Source organism: Ursus americanus, chromosome 2 (genome assembly GCF_024610735.1).
Source record: "Ursus americanus isolate L20-20 chromosome 2, mUrsAme1.1.p, whole genome shotgun sequence".
NCBI classification, from domain to species: domain Eukaryota; kingdom Metazoa; phylum Chordata; class Mammalia; order Carnivora; family Ursidae; genus Ursus; species Ursus americanus.
The window spans coordinates 4,523,219-4,545,515 of NC_142128.1; the positions used below are offsets into that span (position 1 = coordinate 4,523,219).

Genomic DNA, 22,297 nt, shown 5'->3' on the forward strand with positions numbered 1-22,297 from the left:
ATATCATTTCCCACTAAAAGAATCCTGGCTCCTTGAAGAACTGGCTGATTACAGGTTTGGGGTAGGAAATTTTCAGGGTAAACCTGAGATATCTTGTCTTACCAGAAAATATGGAAGCTATTAACTTGGACTGCATAGGGATATTTTATAGCCTCAGCCCCATAAATACCTTAGCCAAGGCCATGAGTTGTCTTTTTTTTTTTTTAATAACCTATTTACATGTTTGAAAGAAATAGAAAAATGCAAGCCATTCACCTCTGTAAAATTAAGAACAAAGCAAAGATTCAAACGATTGTGGATGCCCCCTGTTGGCGAGGCCATGGACCACCAGCACTTTCTCACCGCGCCGGGAGAATACGCTGCTGGACTGGAGTTGGCCTTTCTCAGTGGCAATGTAACTATACCCGAAAATTTAAATATACATGCCTTTTTGCCCAGCAACATCACCTCTAGTACTTTTTCTAAACGGATAACTAAAGATCTACATAACTGCGCAGAAATATGTACAAGAATCTACGTTGCAGCATTGTTCGTAATTGTGAGAAGCTGGAAACAAGCACATACCCACTGTGCGGGGAGCAGTTCCATCAATTATTGGTACACCCGCGAAATGAAATGCTATGAAGGAGCAGTTAAAATGAGTGAGGTAGTTCGGTCCGGTAGGAAAGAATGTCCCAGTATATTGGTAAATGAAAAAAGCAAGCTGCCAGCGAACATGTGAAGTATGTCCCCGGTGGTGAAACAGTTCTGTTCCATGGAAGACATGTGCTCCCACATCGGCGGCGGCGGCGCTGGGGCCCGTGGCTGGATGTGGTGCGACTCGAGAGAAGTGTGCACGGAACACGGTTTTTTGGTACTGTTGAGATTTTTACAACTAGCATGTATTTTATAATTAGGAAAAGATTAAATAATGAACAAGGATCATAAAGCTTTATTTAATAAATATAACCAAAAATTTCAAAATACTTTATTCCATAGGTAGCCAATTAGAGAAAGGAAAAAAAAAAGGCTTAGGAGGAGGCATCTGAAGAGATCAAGTGATAGGGTCAGGAGCAAGGAAGGAGGTTGGGGAAATGCAAGCAACAGAGAAACAGGAAAATAACAAAGGTAGGGGGAGGCCAGAGGGGTGCTCAGAGCCTCAACTTTCACGGGTCACATCTCCTGGGGGCTTCCACTCCTTGGCAAGGAGAGAAGATGCTAAACTGACCCTTGGGGAATCAATCAGGGACTCCAGAAATTTGAAAGTCCTCTCAAAACCATAAGGGCTGTCTACTTTTTTTTTTTCTCCTATGACCATCAGGATTGGGTTCCCCCCCGCCCGGTCCCCCAAATAAAAAAGAATTTGGCTGGACATTTGTAAACTCTATCAGGGAATAATTTACCTTTTCCGAATAGATTTAAGCGGCCTCCAGTCAAGGCCATCAATTTTTAACTAGGTCTTAACATCCATCTGCCATTCAAAGCCTTTTTTTTTTTTTTAACTGAAATACTGGGTTCTGTTCTGCTGCCTCCAAATCACATCTGAAAGAGCATTTACTTCATAGCTCATATTTTCCGAATCCATGGGCAAAGAACGGGAGGTCAGATCTGCTTGTGGGGACATCATGTGGTGAGAAGAAGGTAGTCAATAAATCGGTACAAAGGAAGATGTTTGGGGTCCTGGAGAGGCGCCCTTTGCCCTGGCACAGAGCAGAGGAGCCTGGATAAACCCACGAAGCGTTGAGGCCTTTGAGGAGATGTCTGTGACTCGGTGCATGTCTGGATCCCCCGGAAGGGGACTGGCCCCTCTCCTTTGACCACGGGAAGGCTGAAGAAAACAATCCTAAGCACAATAAGGTCCCAAGATAGGTGTATTACAAAGAGTATGTGGCAGTGTGGGGGGCCCGCTGGGGACTCCCGGAAGGACTTGGTAGACACAGGCAGCAGGAGCCAAAGCTTATCTTGGGCTGACTCCTCACGGGCCATTTCTAGTTTCTGAAAGGAGAAACTCCTAAAAAAAAAGGTTTGTTGTTTTTGTTTAGTTTTGTTTGCAGAAAAAAGGCCCGAGACCTTGCAGGGTCTCCCTGAGGGCATCGAGGAGCGGCAACAACACAGAATCCAGCCAGAAAGCTCATTTCTCCACTCTTTATTAAAGCTAGGTCCTCCTGCTGATGGCTCCGGGCCAGGGCAGAAGCAGTTGGGGCCCAGGGGGCACCAAAGGTTTGCACTCTGAGAGGTGTGCAAGGAGGGATGAGCACGGAGCCAAACCCCAGCCGTGCAGGGCTATGCTACCTTGCCCTTGGCCCCTGAGGTTCCTGTCCCACAGGGAGAGGAAAGAAACTGAGAACAGGGAAGGCATCACCGAGCACTGCTGATGCCTCCTAGGACCCCTGCCCTTCTCAGCACCCCAACCCACCCCACCACCTCACCCAGCCAGGTGAATTCTTACCACCACCATCCACGCCCCCTTCCCACCCACTGACTACTGTGCCTCCTACCCCACCCCCAGACCCAGCAGCCTGGCTGCTGGCTCTCAGGCCCCGAAGGCCATGTCTACACTAAAACAGAAGGAACTAGGTCTAAAAGGGAATGCAGTTGCTTCAAAATCTGTTTTCTGGCCCCACTCACACTGGCCCAAAAGGCATTAAGGGAGGAAAGGATCTCGTGTGAGCCATACTTCAGCTGCCTGCCCAGTGGCTCCCAATGGCCCAACCTGGAGGGTGGGGTGCCCACCAGGTGAGGGCCTTGCATAGCTGGGTGCCTGGCTTGTCATTGAGCCACAGGCTCAAGTCCACACCCCCAGAGGTGGACTTTCCACTGTACGGACTGCCCACCCTGTGACATGGTATTCTAAACAGAAACACTACTTGCGTCTAGTATAACGACAGAAGCAGCGTTAAAAGGACCTGCAGGCGTCATAGGGCCCTGATCCCATGGGATGTGAGAAATGCTCCTGCTGCCGACCTGTCACTTTACAATTGGTTATTAAATCTAAACAAGCACTGAGCTCGGAGGGCAGGGCCCCGTGCGTCCCCCTGCTCTGGGGGAGGTGATGGCCCAGGCAGTGGAAGGCTGGGAAGGTGGCCGCAGCAGCCAGCAAGGGGCCCCCCGGGATCTCTGAGTGTGCCACCTCCAGCTGCCAGAGGTGAGAGTACCAAAGGACTCAAAGGGGGAGGCGGAGACCAAAACCCACCAGCAGAATTAGTGCCTGGCTGACCTAGGTGCTCAGGTGGGGCGAGAGCGAGCGACCCTCCCCCAGAATAAGGCTTCAAACTCCCTCAGGACCCTGGAACACCTGCAACCCATCCGCCTGGGGCCACAAATTTGGTTTCTGGCTTTTTCTCCTCCTCCCAGATTCTTGAGGCCGTACAAGAGATGGAAATAAATACCCACAGTAGACAGAATAAACGCTTTCCCAGTTGCATCTCTGCCCCCCTGGGTAGGGAGGAACATCGTCCTCTGGAAACCCATACTTCCCCTCACCCCGCGCAGTCCTTAAAACTTCCCGGACACACTCAAATGACCAGAAGGTCCCTGAAGTCTCTCGCTGAGGAATGGGAAGAAGTCGTCAGCCAAACCCACGGGAGGAGCCGGAAGCTCTGCCCCCGACCACCCCACCCTCCCCTTGACGCAAGGGCTTCCCCGCCCTCGCTGTACAACCCACTTACAAACTCCTCGGCCGCCGGTCCCCCAGGCCACCCAAATCGGAATCCGAGTGAAATAAATAACATCGCCTGCCATCCCTACCGCGTGACTCCACAGCACAGAGCCAGGGATGCCGCAGTCTCGGTCGGGGTGGCCCTCGCCTTCTCCGCGCGCGGCTCTCCTCTCCCCACGCGCCCCCTGCACGGCCGGACGAGCTTGGCGGCCCGGTTTCCCGGGGCCGGGCAGGAGGGGCGCCCGAGGCCGGGGGGGGGGGTGCGGTGCACCGGGGGCTGAGGGGAAGGCACCGCACCGGGACTGGGGCCCTCAGCACCCCGAGGCCAAAGGAGCAAGGGGCCGGCGGCCCAGCGGGCTGCGCCTCCGTCGGCCTCGGGCCATCACAGGATGCTCTCCTCGTAGGCGCCCGAGGGCCCCGCGAAGGTGGCCGTCGGCTCAGAGCCGAAGCTCGTTCCGCCCGCGAACTCCAGCAGGGTGCTGCCGCGCTCCCCGGGCCCGCCGCCCGCGCCCGGCAGCCCCTTGGCGGGAGCCTCGGCCTTGGACGCGGGGGCCGCCGGCGCCGAACCGGGCGCGCCGGCCGCGCTGCGGTGCGTCTTCATGTGGGTGAGCAGGTGTGAGCTCTGCGAGAAGCGGCGGCCGCAGTTGGCGCAGGCGTAGGGCCGCTCGCCCGTGTGCGTGCGCTGGTGCGTGACGAGCACCGACCGCTGCGAGAAGCGCTTGCCGCACTCGGGGCACGGGAAGGGCCGCTCGCCGGTGTGGCCGCGCCGGTGCTTGGCCAGGTTGGAGCGCTGCGCGAAGCCGCGGCCGCAGTCCGTGCAGCGGAAGGGCTTCTCGCCCGTGTGCGTGCGCCGGTGCCGCTTGAAGTCCGAGCTGTGGCCGAAGCCCTTGCCGCAGTCGGGGCAGCGGTGCGGCTTCTCCTCGGCGTGCGCCCACTGGTGCCGCGTCAGCGCCGCGCTCTGCCCGAAGCGGCGGCCGCACTCGCCGCACGCGTAGGGCCGCTCGCCCGTGTGCGCGCGCCCGTGCGCCGTTAGGTGCGCGCGCCGACTGAAGCCCGCGCCGCACACGCCGCACACGAAGGGCTTCTCGCCCGTGTGGCCCCGCACATGCGCCGCCAGGTGCGAGCCGCGAGCGAAGCGCGCGCCGCACTCAGGGCACGGGAAGGGCCGCTCGCCCGTGTGCGTGCGGCGGTGGCGCGCCAGGTGCGAGCCGTACACGAAGCTCTTGCCGCAGTCCGCGCAGCGGTGCGGCCGCTCGCCCGCGTGGTAGCGCTGGTGCTTGGCCAGCGCCGCGCGGCGCCCGAACGTCTTGCCGCAGTCGGAGCAGATCCACGGGCTCTCTTCCTCTGCCAACGCGGCGGGCGCCGGCTCGGCCAGCAGCCCGCCGACGGCCGGCGCGAACGCTCGCAGCCCGCCGCCGCCCCCGCCCCCGGGCCCGCCGCCGCCGAAAGGGTCGCAGGCTAGCCCCGCGCCCTCCACCAGGGCAAGCCGGCCCCCCAGGGGTCCCGGTATGGGGCGGCCGTCTGTCGGCAGCCGCTCCCCGAAGTCCGGGAGGCCCAGGATCGGGAAGCCGTCCGGGTGGAGCCAGGACTTGGGGTGCACGGGAAAGTGGAAGCCGAGTGGGTGTGAGGAAGGGCCTTCGCCCTCCCCCAGGCCGTTGCCCAGCTCGAGGAACCGTCTGTCCGGCTCGGGGTCCTCCTTGCTCCCGGGGGTGGGCCCCGCCGCAGCCTCCTCTCTTGCCTCGACCTCGGCCTCTCGGTCCGCCTCGCCGGCCTCGGCCTCCTCGGGCCCCTCCGGCCCGGCCTCAGCCTCCTCGGGCCCCGCCGCCGGCACCGTGTCGCAGGGCTCCCGCCGAGGGCCGTCGCCGCCGGGCTCCGCGCAACCGCCGCCGCGCCGGTGGCGCTGGAAGTCGGCGCGCAGGCGGAAGGCCTGGCCGCAGTCCGGGCAGCAGTGCGGCCGGTCGGCCGTGTGCACCGCCTGGTGCCGCGCGAGCGCTGAGCTCTGGCTGAAGCTGCGGCCGCAGTGCGGGCACGGGTAGGGCCGCTCGCCCGTGTGCGTGCGCTGGTGCGTGACCAGGTAGGAGCGGCGCCCGAAGCCCGCACCGCAGAAGGCGCAGCGGTAGGGCCGCTCGCCCGTGTGGATGCGCCGGTGCGTGACCAGGTGCGACTTGTAGACGAAGCGCTTGCCGCAGTCCGGGCACGGGAACGGCTTCTCTCCGGTGTGCGTGCGCTGGTGGATGGCCAGGTGCGAGCGGTACACGAAGCCCTTGCCGCACTCGTCGCAGCCGAAGGGCTTGACGGCCGCGTGGTAGCGCTGGTGCTTGGCCAGCCGGGACCGGTGCGGGAACACTTTGCCACACACGTCGCACGTGGTCTCGGGCCGCCCAGCCGGAGCTGCCACAGTGGCAGGGAACGCCCAGGGCGCCAGCAAGTTCGCACCAGGCTCCCGGCCCGGTAGGAAGGGCTTCGCCTCGGACCCCTCGGCCAGGACCCCAAGGCCCGCAGGGTCAGGACCCCACCCCTCTGGAGTCTGCGCTGAATCCGAGTCATCGGGGCCCCACGTCCCAGGAACGTCTCCTACGCCGTAGGCCGCTGACCAGAGCCCTGGGGGCTCATTCTCTTCCTCGGCCACCTCTGCCAGGAAGTCTTCGTCCTCCTCCTCCTCGTGGTCGTCTAGGTCGTCGGTCCAGAACCAGGCCCCTGAAGGCAACAAAGGAAGGCCAGAAGAGAGATGAGAGGAGGCCGAGGCAGCCCCTTGCAAGCTACCCCTTTTTCCTGCAAGCTAGAGAAATCACCGCTTGCGCGGGACCCCAAGCTCCCCCGGCCCCGAGGCTCCATCCCCAGCCTCAGCTGGGTGCCCCTCCATTCCATGAAGGGAGAAGGCTGTGCGCGCTCCAGCACAGGCGGGGCAGTAAAGCCACTGCCTCCCTCAGTTGGGACGAACTCTGCAGACGGCAGAATGTGCGTGTGGGTGTCCCTTCTAGGTGGGCTGAGATTCCTTTGTTCTTGGACTGTCCTCAAATGGCATCAAGTAATCCTTCTGCCAGATCTCCAGGGCTTGCCACCCTGCTGAGGAACAGGAACGCTCTACAAAGTTGGTGACCTTGCCTGTAGGTTCCTGGGAGACCAGGGGCTAAGCCCATAACAGGGGCCCTGTACCCAGAAAAAAGAGAGACCCCTGAGTTGTTCTCCCCAAAACCCCCTGTCTACCAGAGAACTCCACCCCACCCCACCCCCAGCCTGCTTGGCCCAAGGCAAGGCTCCAGTGCCAGCAAAGCCCCAGGGCCCTGCAGCTGAGGACCTGCTTTTGTAAGCACCTAAGCTGTGCTCAGCATCCCTTCCCCTCTGAGTTCTTCTCTGCCAGCCTCAGGCTGGCCAGCAGACATGGGTCTCCCTTCCACTCTCAGAGCAGAACCTGAAAAGGCTGCCTTGAGCCAAGGAGACCTAGAGGGGCCACTGGGCCCTAGCTCTCTGCACTCATCCTAACAGCCTCCAGCAACGATTCAGGCCCAGCCCAAGCTTCCCTGCTAAGCCACCCTAAAGCTTGGCTTTTTCCGAGGGGCTGTGCTTTTGGGAAACAGTCCCAAGCTGGCTAAGACTAGGTGAACTGCAAGCACTTTCCTATCACGGAAGGCCAAGGACACCCCCCCAACAAAGGTCCTTCAGTTCTCTACCTCCTCCACCAATCCGACCTCTCCCTTCAATGCAGAGTGTAGGTACAGAGTCAGGCCTGTGGGATTTCCGAGTTTATAAAATGCGGTGCTGCTGTGCCTGCCGTCGTACTCAGGAGGCAGCTAACGTCTGCAGAGCAGGCACCAAGTCACACAAGGAACAGGAGGGAAGACCCCTGACCCACAGCGGCCCCGGGTATTCCAACGCACCTGTGTGCCTACTTTCTCATGGACACTCTGCCCCGCGTGGGTCCACAGTGGTCATGCACCATACTGTCGCCCACCTCAGAATCCTGGAAGGTTCAAGCATCTGGAAGGTTCAAGCTCCCAGGGTGGGAATCCCCTCCTCTACCCCACCTGGGTCCACCACCGAAACTGTGGCCAGTGTCAGGCATCACCTGGCTGGATGAGTCTGGATCACTGGGTCCTGCCCCCGAGGGAAGGTCGGGGCCCAGGAGGGCTGCCCACCCTGGCTCAGCCCTCATCCTGTATTCTGTATGGCACTCTACATGTCTGGTGATATGGTCGCATGGGAAAACACAGCACAGCATGGGGTGAAATAAAGCCAGACACAGAACTTTTGGGCATGACTGCAGCTGTGAAAAAAAACACGCATCATTTAAAGGCATACAGAAATGGGTTATTTTATTTTTTCATAATTGCAATACTTTCAAGTTTTCTACAGTTAGTAATATTAAAATAAGAGGCATTTTCCTGAACTAAGCTCAGTTTACGTCCAGGTGCCACCCGGGGCCATGAGCGGGTGATGTGAAGCGGCTGGCCCCTTGCACAGCACAGAGAAGGCCCAGCTCCTCCCTGGAAGGCTGGAGCTCCCTCATGACACGAGAGGGGTCAGTGGGGGGACAGGCAGCTCAGCAGATACTCAGATCAGCTGGGAATTCTTCCCATGAGTTTCAAAAAATTTTACCACAAGACTCTGGTGAGAGTCTTGAGTAGTTTGAATTAGAGACTCGCCAAGGCAGGGGGAGTTCAAGCTGAGGAACAAGTTCAATGTCTTGGTGGGGTTAGTGTGCACCCCAGGACCAAGCCCAGGGTCAGCACCCGCTGGATACAAAGCCGACATGCAGGACAAATGAGGGCCTGCCAACAGGCCACCTCAGCCACTCAGAACAGGGAAGGGTGGGCCAGGTCCCAGTGACTCACCCACAACACCTCTTCCTTGGGGTCTAGGAGCAGCAGAAAGCCCCACGCATGCCAGGGAAGGTGAGCCCTTGCCCAACTCCCCACCTCAGGCCTCTGCAGAGGGGAGCGATGTAGGAGGGACCTCCAGAGCTGGCAGTCACTTGTCCAGGAATGAGAAACCACTGAGCACACGGCAAAGTGGTGGGGAGCCCACTGACCCCAAATGAGGGGCAGTAAGGGCAGCCGTGTCCCCGGGCAGTCAGAGCCGGCTGCACCCCAAGATCACAGGGAGGAACAGGGCCACTGGAGGGGGAAGCAGAAGAAGACCCACCTTCCCTGAGGCCGGGTTCTAGTCTCTTGTCTTTCTGTCACCACAGTGGGCCAGGGTCTGGAGGTGGGGCCCTGGAGTGGGGGTGTCCAATGGAAGGGTCACTCCAGATTTCAGGGAGTTTGCTGGAATCCGAGTGAGCACTTACCAGGTCTACTTGTGAGGCGAGAGCCAGGGCAGAGAATGCTTTCACAAGGTAGGTGAGGGGACATTTTGTAACAGTGGCCTGTAGGGTCAAACACTGTTGCTTCTTCCAGAACCCACGGGAGGGGAGAGAAGAGGCCCTGGGACGTGGGCGCTGCTGTTTCACCTCCCTGAGACGTTTGCTCCCCAGGACTATGACCCTGGGTGGTGATTAGCTAGGCTGCAACCGGTGCTCTGAGGCCCGATGACAATTCCAGGGGCCGACCAGTGGCCTTGTCAGGAGAGCCCCCTTGTCAGCAAGTGCCCCACCGAGGCACTAATCACAGGCCCTTGGAGGAGATGAACACCCCTGAGCTGCGGGGAGGCCCTCCGCGGGCTGCACAGCACGACGGACACGCAACACCCCAAGAACCGTGCCACTGTTTTCCACAACTCTCGCCCCCGAGCAACCCTGCCCCTGTCCGGGGACCCACCCTGACCTGGGCCCCATGGAGTCGGCTCTGACTAAGCCCATCTCTCCTGGGGCCCATGAGTAAAGTCAACATCTGCTCCTGACTTCACCATCCAGACCCGGAGACCACCTAGGGACAGTTACAGGGGGACGTGGACGTGCAGGTGGGCTCCTGCCGGAGCAGGGGTTTGGTAACCAGGGCTGTACTCGGGGGGGTGGGGGGGCGGCAGCTCCTGCCAGAGCCACGTTTCTGTACTGGGCTCTGTCCTCCCATGAGCACAGGGCCCGCCCCCCATCACTGGCAGGTGACCTCTCTGGCCTCAGTCTTCTCATCTGTACCATGACTATAACACCAAGCACCAGTTATTAACAGGAGCCTGAGGCCTGGCCCTTCCTCAGGCAGGTTTCCTGGCTCCTTCCCCTTCTACCTACACCACGCCCAGGGGTCTGAGGCAAGACAGGACCCAAGAGCCTTCTCCCTGGCTCAGACAAAAGAGGGGGATTCAGGGATATCCAGGGCCCCCTCACGGGTCTGGCAAAGGCAGGGAAGGCCCATGCTAAGGACTAACGTCCCCCCAACCCCAGTTCTCCCGTGGGCAGACAGGCCCAGTGCGGGCGCTCAGCCCAGCCGCTCGCGGGCTGGGTGAGGTAAGGACCACGGGCAGCCTGCTGCCGGCCTGCCCTCCACAGCTGCTCCTGACCTCCTCCTCCCCAGAACCACCGACTGCTCACTGACTCGACATTCTCCCATCTCCGTGTTTTACCTCTAACTGCTCTTAAATTTTCTCTGTCTCCCTTCCTGGTCATCTCCAAGCAGGTCAAGTCCTGCATGCTGTATTTCTCTTCCGTCCTTCGCTTTTACACGAGGGGCAGGAAGAGCAGCCAAGGAGGGGATCAGCAGCCGGCCCCGCTGGGTGCCGGGCCCGCGCCGAGTACCGTGGGGACAGCACAGGGGTAGACGATACACAGTGCCAGCTCTTAGAGTCGGCCGGAGGCAGCAGACAGGAAATGAGGAGGCAAGCATCTAGGCAGGACCATTTCAGACAGCGCTGTTTGCTTTAAATGCCGGGAACATCCTGGAGTAAGCAGGAGGGTGTGCTCCTGGAGTCTGTGTGCTCAGAGAACACGCGACTCGAGTGGGGTCCTACGAGCCGAGCCAGCCACCCAAAAGGCACTCCCGGCAGGAGAAACAGTAGGCACAAAGGCCCTGAGGCAGGCGAGAGCTTGAAGAGAAAGGTTGTCTGTGGGACTGAACCTGAAGAGCTAAGGGTGTAGGTGAGGAGCTTGGAGGGGCGGTGGCCTCAAGGCCACAGCAGGGCCCAGACGCTGTGCCAAGTGTGCAGGGAAGCTACTGGAAGGAAAGGCAGAGGCAACTCGGGAACACCTGTGGCCACAGGCCTGCTGGCTTCATGGAAGCCTGGGACGGGGTGGGGCGAGGAAGGCAGAGCAACAAGGACTAACCAGGCACGCAGCCAGGCCCACTCAGGGGCCAAGGACGCTGTGAGAGGGGACTGGAGTAGGAGAAGCCCCATCACGTTCCGGTTCACTCTGAAATGCCCATCAGGTAAGTGAGGGAGACATCAAGCATACGGACAGACAAGCAGACAAGGTGAGGGCTGCAGAAAGGACTGAGGATGGGCAGCAACGACGCGAGCTCCGGCCCCGGGCACCAGAGAGAACAGAAAAGGACGCAGGACCGCCCTGGTCTCGGGAACAAATGGGGGCAGGTGGAGAAGCAGCCAGGAAGGCGGCTGAGAAACCAGGGCCATGTGGGGTCCTCAAAGAGCACAAAGACAACCCAACAAGGCCACGAGGCCAGACCACCGGGCCAAGGTGGTGGCGGCATCCTCAGGAGGTGTGGTCAGCCGGCGGCCATGCTTTTCTCCTGCCACGACCACGACCCTGCTGCAGTGTGGCTGTGGGCAGGAAATGGGGTCCTGCCACGTGCCTGGCAGGCAACGACACGGATCTATCCCAAACGGGGGACAGGCACTGCTATCCAAGCCGGGTGAGGAGAAAGGCGCGGGAGAGGGCGTGGGGTCAGGAGAGGCGAGGAGAGCGAGCAGCAGTGAGCTGGAGGTGCTGGCCCTGGGGTGGGAGCCCAAGCAAGGAGCCCGAAGGGCAGAGCAGGGGACTTCAGGTCAGCACAGCGGACGGGACGGGGCGCCTGAGTGGGAGAATCTGGCCAGAGTCCAAACCTTTTGGCCCAACTCTTTAAGAAGCACAAGAGAGGAATACACTTGTGTTTTGCCAGACTACAATCTAGAAATCCAGAAACTGTCAGGCTCAGAACAGTTAGCATCTGTTCCTCTCAGACCCAGCAATTCTCAATTCTCAACAGACTCAGCCACACAGAAATGAATACAGGGAGAAGAGGGGAGAGAGACTATTTAGCAAACAGACTATAGTCGTAGTTAAGAAAGGCCTTAGACGGGGTGCCTAGGGGGCTCAGTTGGTTAAGTGGCCCACCCTGGATTTCAGCTCAGGTCATGGTCTCAGGGTCCTGGGATCAAGCCCCGAGTTGGGCTCCATGCTCTGCAGGGGAGTCAGCTTGAGGATTCTTTCTCTCTCTCCCTCTGCCCCTCACCCTGCTCTCACGTGCACGCTGTCTCTCAAATAAATTAATAAATAATTAAAAGAAAGAAAGAAAAGCCTTAGACAGGTTTGCCCTGCCTGAGCTGACCCCAGCAGACAGGGGTGTCTGAGACTATGCCTGCATCCTGCACCGACCTGGAGCTTGCCAGGTGGCAGAGGGGGTGGGGATGGGGGGAGCTCTCACGGCTCACCGGCCCTGGTGCAGCGACTAGCCACAGGGGACACAGAGGGGCGCTGATCCTGCTCGCCCGCCTCCTCAGGGTGCTGCCGAACCCCACCCACATTCACAGGTCACATTGCGGGGACCACCCATGCTGGAGCCTGCAAAAGGCTGTACCCCAGGACCCTCCAAGAAGCTTGGAGAATGGGGGTTCATCTAGCCCACGTGATGAGAGACTGGCCAAGGCAGGCCCGTGGCCCCTTTATCTGCAGGTGGTTTTTCTGAGTTGTGCCCATAAACAGGGCCCACCTCCCACTGAGAACTCCTGAGAAACATCACCTCTGTCCCAGACTCGTCCCAGAAGCAGCTGCAGTGGTCTCACCAGCCAGAGCCCACCCAAGTCTGAAGCCCAGGAATGATTCCCACAGAGGGCCGCATGGCACGCGGACAGCCGGGGCGGGAAGGCCAGCCTGTGACACCACGGCAAGTGGGCCCACCTTGGACAAGCCACGTCGTCACCACTTTCAAAGCCAATGTCCTCATCTGCGAGGTCGACAGGGCGCCTCTGCTCTGCGGTGGCACGGGCTTGTCGCGAGGATACAGAGTAAATGGGAAAACGCTTCAAAGGGTCCACACGTAGGCTAGTAACAGGGTCTGTGTTTTTCTGTAGTTTTATTTTAAAACACGTCTACATGCTGCTCCGAGTCTATCCAAGCACGACGGTGGCATGAGCCCTCCAGTGGCCCTGGGGGGGGGGGGCAGACAGGGGACGTCTCTCCAGCCCCAAGGCGGCCATGCCCTCCACAGATCTCTGTCAAACACTGAGCCTGACTCACAGACCTCGTGACACGCCTCCACAGAACCAACAGTCCCGCGTCCTCGGCTTGGGAATTACGGATTTAAGTCAAATTCTTTATTCTCCACGTGAGCAAAGCGAAGCTCAGAGCTGGAGAAACCGCCAGAGCCACATCAGGGTCTCCGGAGAAATCCGTCACCCTGAACACTTCCCTCCAAAATCTCCTTTCCGGAAGGGGCAGAGCAGCGCACCCAGGCCAGAGGCCTGTCCCGCAGACCCTCTGCGCAGAGATAGCCCCACGGGTGGAGAAGCCACAGGGCCGGTTCGAGTGTGGGAACCAGAAAGGCGGGTTCCGGCACTCTCAGCCGGAGTCTGCCCAGCTCCTGCACCTGGTTTCTCTGAGCCAAACACGCCACAAATGGCCCTCACTTACAAAAACAAAACACAATCAGAGGCTCCAAGGCAGGGACAGGGACACTTTCCAAGGCTCCTAAAAGGAACCCGTAGATTTTCTAAGGATTCCCCAGCCTGGGACTTCCATGGGCTAGAATCAAGAGAAGCCAACCCACAAAGGCAGAGGGTAGCCCACAGTGGCCTCCCTGTCTCCACGTGGCCCACTCCACATCCCAGACCACCAGCATCAAGGCCACGGCACAGAGCTAAGGTCAAGGCCAAAGTCCGACAAAGCTCTAAGGAGCTGTGTCAGCAGAAACCCCACGAGATTCCATCTCCTACTCACCTGTGTAGACGCCAGTGACAATGTCTCCTTCCTCAGGACGGGGGCTATCTGGGACCCAGGGTTCCTCCCCTTGCTCCAGCCGGAAGATCAGATCTGGCTTGGGGATTGGGTAGCCTGGCCAAGAGAAAAACAGCCGGCAGCTGCAGGGCTGCGCTGGACAGGCCCCGCCCTCACCCCACATAGTGCCATCCCCGACATGCCAACCGGCTCCTCACTCTCCCTTCCCTCTTCTCCATCCTTCCCGGACCAGCCCTCCCACGTCCCAGCCTCTGCCTGGGAAATCCCACATTCACGAGTCTAGAGTTTAGCCCTGATACCTGCAGCTGTCCTGCTGAGCCCCTCCACACACCTTCATCTCCTCTAGCACCTGACTCCTCACCGCTGGAGGCCTCTGGGGGTTGATGGCACAGAGGCCGGAGCTGGACCGGCAGCTCCCAGAAACACATCCACCTGGCTCATAGCACTGCTGGGCCACAGTGGAGACCCTGGAACACAGCCCCACCCAGAAGCCAGGATGGTCCCTAGGACTTCCCCCAAGAGGTAGCTGGCTCCAGAATCCCCTTCTCCTAGACCCTGGGGCTTCAGAAACCACTCTCTCAAACGGCTAGGCTGCTGGCAGCCATCACACCAGAAAGCCTCCCTGCTCACCCAAGGACACCAGGATCCCATAGTTTTCCTGCATGACGTCCTTGTAAAGGTCCCGCTGGTCCACATCCAGCCTTTCCCATTCCTCCAGTGAGAAGTACACAGCCACATCTTCAAAGGTCACCAGCCCCTGGAAAACAGAGCGCCCTGGCCACTGTCCTAAGCTGCCCTCGGAGAGAGGCAGGGGAGCCCCTAGAATGCAAGCAACAGAAAAATCTCAAGAAGAGCTGACCGTGGTCCTGCAACACGGAGCTCACGGGGACATAGCCCCACATCCCACCACTGACAGGCCTGCAAAGGCCCAACAGTACTCAAAGCATCCAAGCCTGGCAGTGGTCCTGGAAGACAAGCACCCCATTTCCATTTGGAGATGAGAACCCAGGCTCAGAGAGGGCAAATGCTCAGCGTGTGGGGTGCAGAGCCACAACCCACACTGAGGTCAGGAGATGAGAAAGCTCAAGTCTGTGGCTGTGTCCTCCCCACCTCATTGTCCAGCTTAAGCCAGTGGTCACATCAGCAACGTGCGGGCCCACGCTTGGATCCACAAGCAGCAGCAACTCAACCGACTGTGGGCACTGGTGCCCAAACTGACTGGGGTCGGCAGGAAACCCAAGACTGGACAGGTGATGGGCACTCCAGGAAAGGGGCCGCAGGGCAGCCGAGTGAGGGGCAGTCAACATTATCAGGACATGATGGCCTGGGAAGGGTCAGGCCCCAGTAAAGTGGAACCACATCCCATGGGCTTGGGGATAGCGACCCCCAGTCGCTTCTTGTTGCCCCATCCCAGCTCCCATCCTGAACTCGCCCTGAGGACCACGGAGCCTCTGCTCTGCCCACAGGGGTCTCCAGGACAGCAGGTGCCAAGCCCCCCTCTCAGCAAACCCTGCCTGGTTAACCGAGCTCCAAACGAGAGAGCAGCTCACCTGAGATCCAGCTGTCAGGAAATCATCATCGTCTTCCTCCTCCTCTTCCTCCTCCTCCTCCTCTTCCTCCTCCTCTTCCTCGTCCTCTTCCAGGTCCTCATCCCTAGGTGTGGCTGGAACCTGCAAGGCTGAGGGGAAGATCTCTTAGGGGCCTGCCCGCCTTCCCCACTGGCCTCGCCGCCACGGTCCCCTTCGCCCAGACAGTGAGCAGGGTCAGGAGCTCCTGACTCCTCTGCTTCGGGGCCTGGGTCTTGACGCTCCTGCTGCAGCCTGGCCCAGCCTGCCCCCCTCCTCCCCCAGGAGCTGGTTCCTGTCTCTTACCCTGTTCCGGAAGTACTGGCGACTTGGCATCAGCACCACGGCTACGGCGTTCCTGGGTCCCCAAGGCCGGACTCTGCGCCTCTGCCACCACCTCCTCCTCGTCCTCCTCCAGCTCCACCTCCACCTGGTCCACGTGCCCTGCCCGCCCGCCCTCCTCCTCTGCCTCCAGCATCTCCTTGTCCTCCCCTTCTTCCACCGCGATCTCTTCTTCCTCCTCCTCTAGCTCCGCCACATGCCCCGTTCCTTCTTCTTCCTCTTCTTCCTCCTGAGCAGGAGCGCGTTCCAACCCATCCTCCGCCTTCGCCAGCTGCGCGGCTGGTGAGTCCGGGGTCATTCTCAGGGCTGCCATCTTCCCCGGAGGGGAGCCTCGGCTCGGCCTGAAACACAGACCGGCGGCGGTGACGGGCGGCGGTGACTCGAGCCGCCCACAGCGCCCTCGCGCCCTGCGGGAGGCACGACGCGTCTCCCCCACGAGACAGTGAGGGCGCTAGAGCTGAGGAAGGACTGGGGCGCTTCCCACCATCTCATGGGGCACCACTGGGACAGTCTATACCCAGAAAAACTAACCACGGAGCCCCTCTCCGTGACCCCATTATGCGGCCTCAGCTCCTTCTTGCCGGCAATTATGTGCCGGATGTGAACTGCTGTGTTTTCTTGGAGTGAATCAGGGATTTAGCCCAGGTCTTTAGCCTCAGGGGCCGTGGGAAGCAGGGAGTCCAGGCCACACGGCCGACAGTGGCCCACATTTGGCTGAAAGGGGTGAGTGCAGTCTGAGAGGAACAGCCCACCTGGCATACGGGGGGAAAATGCTCACCCAGCTCTCAGCGCCCACACTGTGCCAGCAGGGGTGTGGGAGGAGAGGCCTGGGTGTGGGCAGGGGTGCAACGAGACCAGTAGGCTCATTCAGCACTGCCAGGAAGGCCAGCAGGTCGGGCTCCTTCCTGCCAGAGGTGGTAGAGAAGAGGTCCTGAGTATGTGCTACCCCCTCCCTTGCCCCTCACTCTGTCCAGAGCATCTGGGAAAAGTCCAACAGATCACGGAGATCTGGTTCATCGCTAGACCAGCAAAGATGATCAAAAATGCCCTGTGCCATCTCTCCAAGTTTAAGCATCAGAGACTCCCAGGAGAGAACCGTCAAAACCCCGGTGGCTTGCAGGGTCCTACTCATGCCAACGTCAGAGCTGGCTCAGCCCAGGTGCTAGGGAGAGACACAGCCATGCTGCCGCACAGCCCACAGCCAAGGGCTGTGGACTTGAGGATGGGAGGCTACGGGCCCAGGGGCCACTCCTCCTCCCAGGTGCACGCCCTTTACCAGCCCTACTGGAGGCCTAAGGGCAAGACAGGGTCACGGTTTTGACAAGTCAGTTTCTGAGGTTCCTTTTTGAGTGAAAGCTTAAGAACGAGCCCACTACCCAGCCCTGGATCCGTCAGCACTTAAGACGTAAACAGGGCTGTTTCCAAAGTGATCCAAGCCCATGACGAACACAGCAACCCCAGAGTCCTGCGACGAGGGCATGAAGGCCAGAGGGTTCCTGCAATGTCAGGCCACATGGGGCAGCTGGGCCCACCACAGCTCAACCGGCTCTACCAGCAGACAGCATCTGCCACAAAACCCCAACAACGGGACAGGGGCACCCCATGTAAACACGTGCAGGGTCAGGAGAACAGCTCAGAACACTGGGTACCTATGAAAAAACTGCTCAGTGATTAGCTCTAATTCCACAACCCATCGTTTTTTGATTAATAAGGCAGCACACACTCATTCTCTGAACCGCTCCAAGCTGCTGCTTTAAATCCACACTTGAAGAGCTAGGGAACCTGGAGCATTCATGAAAGCCTCCCAGAGACCAAGGCGCAGGTCCAGGGGCTGGAATGCACAGGCACCCAGAAGCCACCTCTCCCACCCCTCACACTCCCCCCTCTAGCTGACTGGATTGCGAATTCACAGTCACTGAACCCAACGTCACAGGTGAAGAGCTATGCCTAGGTGGGCCGCCCCAGCCTCCAGCCTCTCCCCAAAACCAGTGTTCTTGGTCTCCTGTAGCTCTTTGGCCACGTGAAGGCACCAGAGTGCAGAAACATGTGAGCCAAGTGCTACTCCAGCCACCTCCAGGAAGGAGCAGCAGCCCTACCCAGCTCCCAGGGCACAGAGAATACTCAGCAAAGGTTTCCCAATCACCACCCACCTCAGGATCCAGAGGAGGGCTTTTCACACCCAGGCCTCAGGCTACAAATCCAGGCTAAAGCCAGACATCACACCAAGCCCAGTGGAGCGGTATCCTGCCTGGCCACCATCCAGAGCAGACTCCCACAGTCCCGTCGGCCGTATCCAAGGACCCAGACGCAAAAGAAAAAAATCTCAGGAATAAAGTGGCCCTGCGCTGGTCCCACCTCTGGACCTTTGCACATGCTATTTCCCTTTCCCTGGAACTTGCTTCCCCTCTTCTTCACTGATCCTCTGGAGGTAGCCTCTTGGGCCCCCGTTTCACCCACTTCCCTGAACTCTGCCCTCACAGCACGTCATTTTTATTTATTTTCGGAATTGTCTCCCTACTGCCTGTCTCCCCAAGCACACTGTCAACTGCAGGAAAACAGAAGCTCCCTTTGCTCATCTCTGAATCCCCCCATGTCACACAGAGCTAACACTCAAGTATTTATTAATGAAGCGACTCTAAAGTCCGTCATCAATGGGATGAATGTGAGGTTTTAAAAACAGGGGCACCTGGCTCTGTCAGTAGAGCACACGCCTCTTGATCTCTGGGCCGTGAGTTCAAGCCCCACACTGGGCATAGAACTCAACTCAAACAAAACAACACACCTCAGTATTCTGGCACCACTGCCACATTCCAGAATAGACTGACCAATCTTCAGGGTTCTTCCAAAATGGAACCCACGCCAGAAGCACTGAGAGTCTCTGCCCTCGAATAGGCTGGGGCCTCAAGTCCCTGCTCCCAAAAAATGCACCTGCTGGTGATGAGAGGGGAATGGCTCAGCAGCCGTGGAGGTCAGCAGTCCCCCTGCAGATGGAACCGTGGCCTAGCACAGCCAGACACCCCACATGCCCCAACCCAGAATCCAGAACAGAATCATTCTGGAAAACAGACTTCAGTAACTCAGGCACCAGGTTCTTCCTGCCTCCCCAGGCAGCTGGCGCTGGGCACACTCCCCCAAACCCACACTTTCCTTTCTTCTCTTCCTAGCTTATCAGCCCACTGACACTCACTCTGCCTACCTGATCTGATTCCAGGTCAGAAGTCACAGAGGGTCAGGGAAGCAGCCTCACCAACATAAACCCGCACATCATCCCAGATCCTTATTTCCACCCGGGCCCTGCCTCCTAGGCTACAGTACTGCAGACGCTTATGGCTGAGGATGACAAGACACCCTCCACAGAGAGAAGGGAGGACCACAGAAACAGAAAAAAAGTTTGGAAACTGTTAGAAACTCTCCACAAAAGTCCCAAATTCAAGGAACCTACACAGAGAAGCAGAAATGTGTGGGTGCACATATATCTAGGCCCTTCCCTCCCACACCCCTGTTTTTCAAGGCCTTCCAGGTTTCTGTCTCCTCCAAGAAGCCTTCCTTCCTTGACTACTAGGATCCTCACTGTGTGTCCATGGGTTGGGCTGCCCTACTTTCCAGGATTTGCTCCTGGTGCAGCTGTCTCTGTGGGGCCATCCCAGCTCCCCCAGGCCAGCCGCTCACCATGCTGGCCAACTCCCCAGACCCACCAACACTTGTTGAGCCCAACTAAGTACCAAGGTCTCCCCACACAGGTGCAGCCAGGGGGCTGATCCTCCTGCATGCCTGCCCAACTCCCTACCCACCTAGTCCTCTGCCGAAGATCCGCCCCTTTCCCACCTCTGTGGCCACCTGGGACGGCCCAGACCCTGCCCAACCCCAGGGATGGGTTCCCTACCAGACTATCAGCAGAAGAAGACGGCACAGCAGCCCACCGGAGCCTCCATTTGCAGAGAGGGAGGACCCAGACGAGGCCCCCAAGGTCACTAAGCAAGCTCACGGGGCGCCCAGCCAAGCCACTTCCATCCCTCCAGGGGGCTTATCGGGCTTGGGTCTCCCGCAGAGGCCGTGGCGGTGACAGCCCCTCCTGGATGGGTGTGTCCCCGGGGGCGGCCACGGCCCAACCCCCGCCCCTCGGGCCTAGCCGGCGGCGGCGGGCACCTCCCGAGGACTCGCGCGTGTCCTCCCTAGCCCGCCTGCTCCGCGCTGCCGGCCTCCGCCCACCCCGGGGGTCGGAGCCCGCTCCCATCGCGCGGTCCGGGGCGGGAGTCCGGGGGCCGCGCCGGGCGTTGGCGCGGCCGCCGAACGCCCAGCCAGAGCGCTGCTCCGGCCCCGTCAGGCCCAGGCCGGGCCCCGCCGGCCCCGCGGCCTCCCCGCGGCCTCCCGCGCCGGCGTGGAGGGGCGGCCCGACCCGGCCCCGCGCTCCGCGCCCGGCCGTCCGCACCTGCCACCCACTCACCGCGCGCGCGCCGGGCCGGCCGAGCCGCCGCCGAACGCCGGGGCCGGGCCGGGCCTGCGCGCCCCGCGCTACACAAAGTGACGGCCCCGGAGCTGCGCGGCGGCGGCGCGTGGGCACCGGAAGTGCCGCCGCCGGGCCCCGCCCCGCCCGCGCCCACGGGGGGCCACTTCCGGTCACGCGGGGTCGAGAGCGGCTCCCGGAGGGGGCGTGCGTGGAGGGAGAGGAAGCGCCTCGCGTGCGAGGGAGGGCGCTCTGGGTGGTGGATCCCGGCACCACCCCTGGGGACCCCGGTGCCCCAGTCCTGGGAGCCCGAGCTCCCCTTGCCTGGACCCGAGACCCAGAACTCATCCCCTGGGAACCGCAGCGCTCCCTGCTCTGACCCGAGACCCCGACTCCTCCCCTGGGAACCCCAGCTCTCCCTGATTCCACCGGAAACCCTGACTCCACTCCTGGACACCTCAGAGCCCCCAGCTCCGAGACCCCGATCCCTCCTTTGAAGACCCCGGTGCTCCCCACCCCGAGACCCCGGTCCCCACCCCTGGACACCCCATCCTCGTCCTCCCCCTTGAATCTCCCCATGAGATCCCTCGGCTCTGAGCCTAGGGCCTCCCCAAGCCCAGTCTATTCAACCAAGATTCAGGGAGTGCCTACTGAGTGCTAGACTGGAGCCAGGCCCACCCCGGCCTTGGGACCCTCTCCAGGTCCTGAGGTGGTGGAGGCAGGCGATGACCTATGGAGGGGCCTCATGGAGGCATTTATGCAGTCTGTGTGCCATGACACCGGACAGGGGCAGGGACGATCCCTTGCAGGTGTTGATCAAGTGGGACTTGTAGCAGGTGGGCCGGGTGTCCACCGCTCACCGGCCCTGCTTGCGGGACCACCGCTGCGTGCGGGACCAAAGCGGCTAAATGTGAGGGCTTTACCCCAATGGATGACGACGAGGACTTGAGGGACCGTGGGCCGGGGCAGCTGAATGAATGCAATAGGGCCTGGGTTTGGAGCTTCATGTGGAGGGACCTGTCATCAGGATGATGCAGGGGCAGCCTCTGGAAAGGCAAGGGTCCTCCAGGCAGAGGGAGGTACAAGTGATCTGTGACTGTAGGAGCTGTGAGAAGGTGAGGTGCACCCGCAGTCCTCCCCCAAACCTGTCTGCATTCACCCCCAGGGGACACGGCTGGGTCTGAGGGTGAGCTCCTGTCCTCACAGAGGTCCGGGCCCTTTTCAGCCAGCTTGTGAGCCCCAGTCGGGAATGGTGCAGCCCTGCTCCTTCCCAAGCTCCCACCCAACAGGCACCATTATTCTTAAATTTTCTGTAGCATCCCCCAGCCTTGGACCCTCAGGACAGAGCAGCAACCTGACTGGGCTCGGGACAGGTTTAAACCTGCCTGAAATAACAGCTTCTCCCCTCCAAAACCTCAGCCCCTGGCTGGGAGCCTCTCGGGCCTACAGAGGATTCAAACTGGGGTCCTGCAGAGGGGTGCGGCAGCCCTTCTCCAAGCCTCACCTTCTCCAGCCCAGAGCACCAGCTGCCCACCCTCCAGCCGAGGCTAACTCTTCACAGTGATTGTCTTTGGCTTCTGGTGTTTTTAAAACGTTTTAAAATGAATAACACTTAAAAATTGAGGGTCTCTTTTTTTTTTTTTTAAAGATTTTATTTATTTATTTGACAGAGATAGAGACAGCCAGCGAGAGAGGGAACACAAGCAGGGGGAGTGGGAGAGTAAGAAGCAGGCTCATAGCGGAGGAGCCTGACGTGGGGCTCGATCCCGTAACGCCGGGATCACGCCCTGAGCCGGAGGCAGACGCTTAACCGCTGTGCTACCCAGGCGCCCCAAATTGAGGGTCTCTTGTAAAAAGATTGAAAAAATCATAAGTTCTGCCAACACAAAGGCCATGGTTTACAGGGCACCTGTTAGGGGGCCCTGAGAGGTGACCAGCAGGCCCTATAGTTGAGGCTGGGGTTTACTGTTCTCCCTGCCCATTTCCATATGGCACCTCCCATCTGGTCCTTTGGAATCCTGGACCCCCAGCATAGACCCTTCCCCACCCTTCATCCCCAGGTAGTCCCAATGAGAGGGTCTGAGTGTAGGATAACAGAAGCAGTGGAGGCCAGGTAAAGGGGAACAACAGGAATGGAGGCCCCAGAGACTGGCATCAGGCCCTGAATGGGGGGTGAGGGGGAAGGATGTTGTCCATCCTGGGGAGAGCAGGAGAGGTGTAGATGAGGTCCCCCGTGGGAGCTGTGACCGTGGCGAGGGGTGAGAATA

General features: G+C 59.8%; 1 protein-coding gene across 5 annotated transcripts; it reads right to left on the minus strand.

Annotated features, from left to right (window-relative positions):
- Positions 1–908: 908 nt before the first annotated feature.
- On the minus strand, positions 909–20,165 carry ZNF316 (zinc finger protein 316). Of its 5 annotated transcripts, XM_087867135.1 has the most exons (7): positions 20,031–20,157; positions 16,365–16,491; positions 15,551–15,927; positions 15,230–15,357; positions 14,310–14,436; positions 13,662–13,775; positions 909–6,334 (listed from the first exon to the last, which is right to left on the minus strand). In XM_087867135.1, exons 2-7 carry the CDS (start codon positions 16,451–16,453, stop codon positions 4,020–4,022), a joined length of 3,150 nt encoding a protein of 1,049 aa, XP_087723261.1. In that variant the 5' UTR covers positions 16,454–16,491; positions 20,031–20,157; the 3' UTR covers positions 909–4,019. The 5 variants fall into 5 exon arrangements, with proteins under 5 accessions (XP_087723261.1, XP_087723270.1, XP_087723280.1 ...); XM_087867144.1 differs by lacking the exon at positions 16,365–16,491 and having other exon boundaries at positions 20,031–20,165; XM_087867154.1 differs by lacking the exon at positions 16,365–16,491 and having other exon boundaries at positions 20,016–20,148.
- Between the last annotated feature and the right edge of the window lie 2,132 nt (positions 20,166–22,297).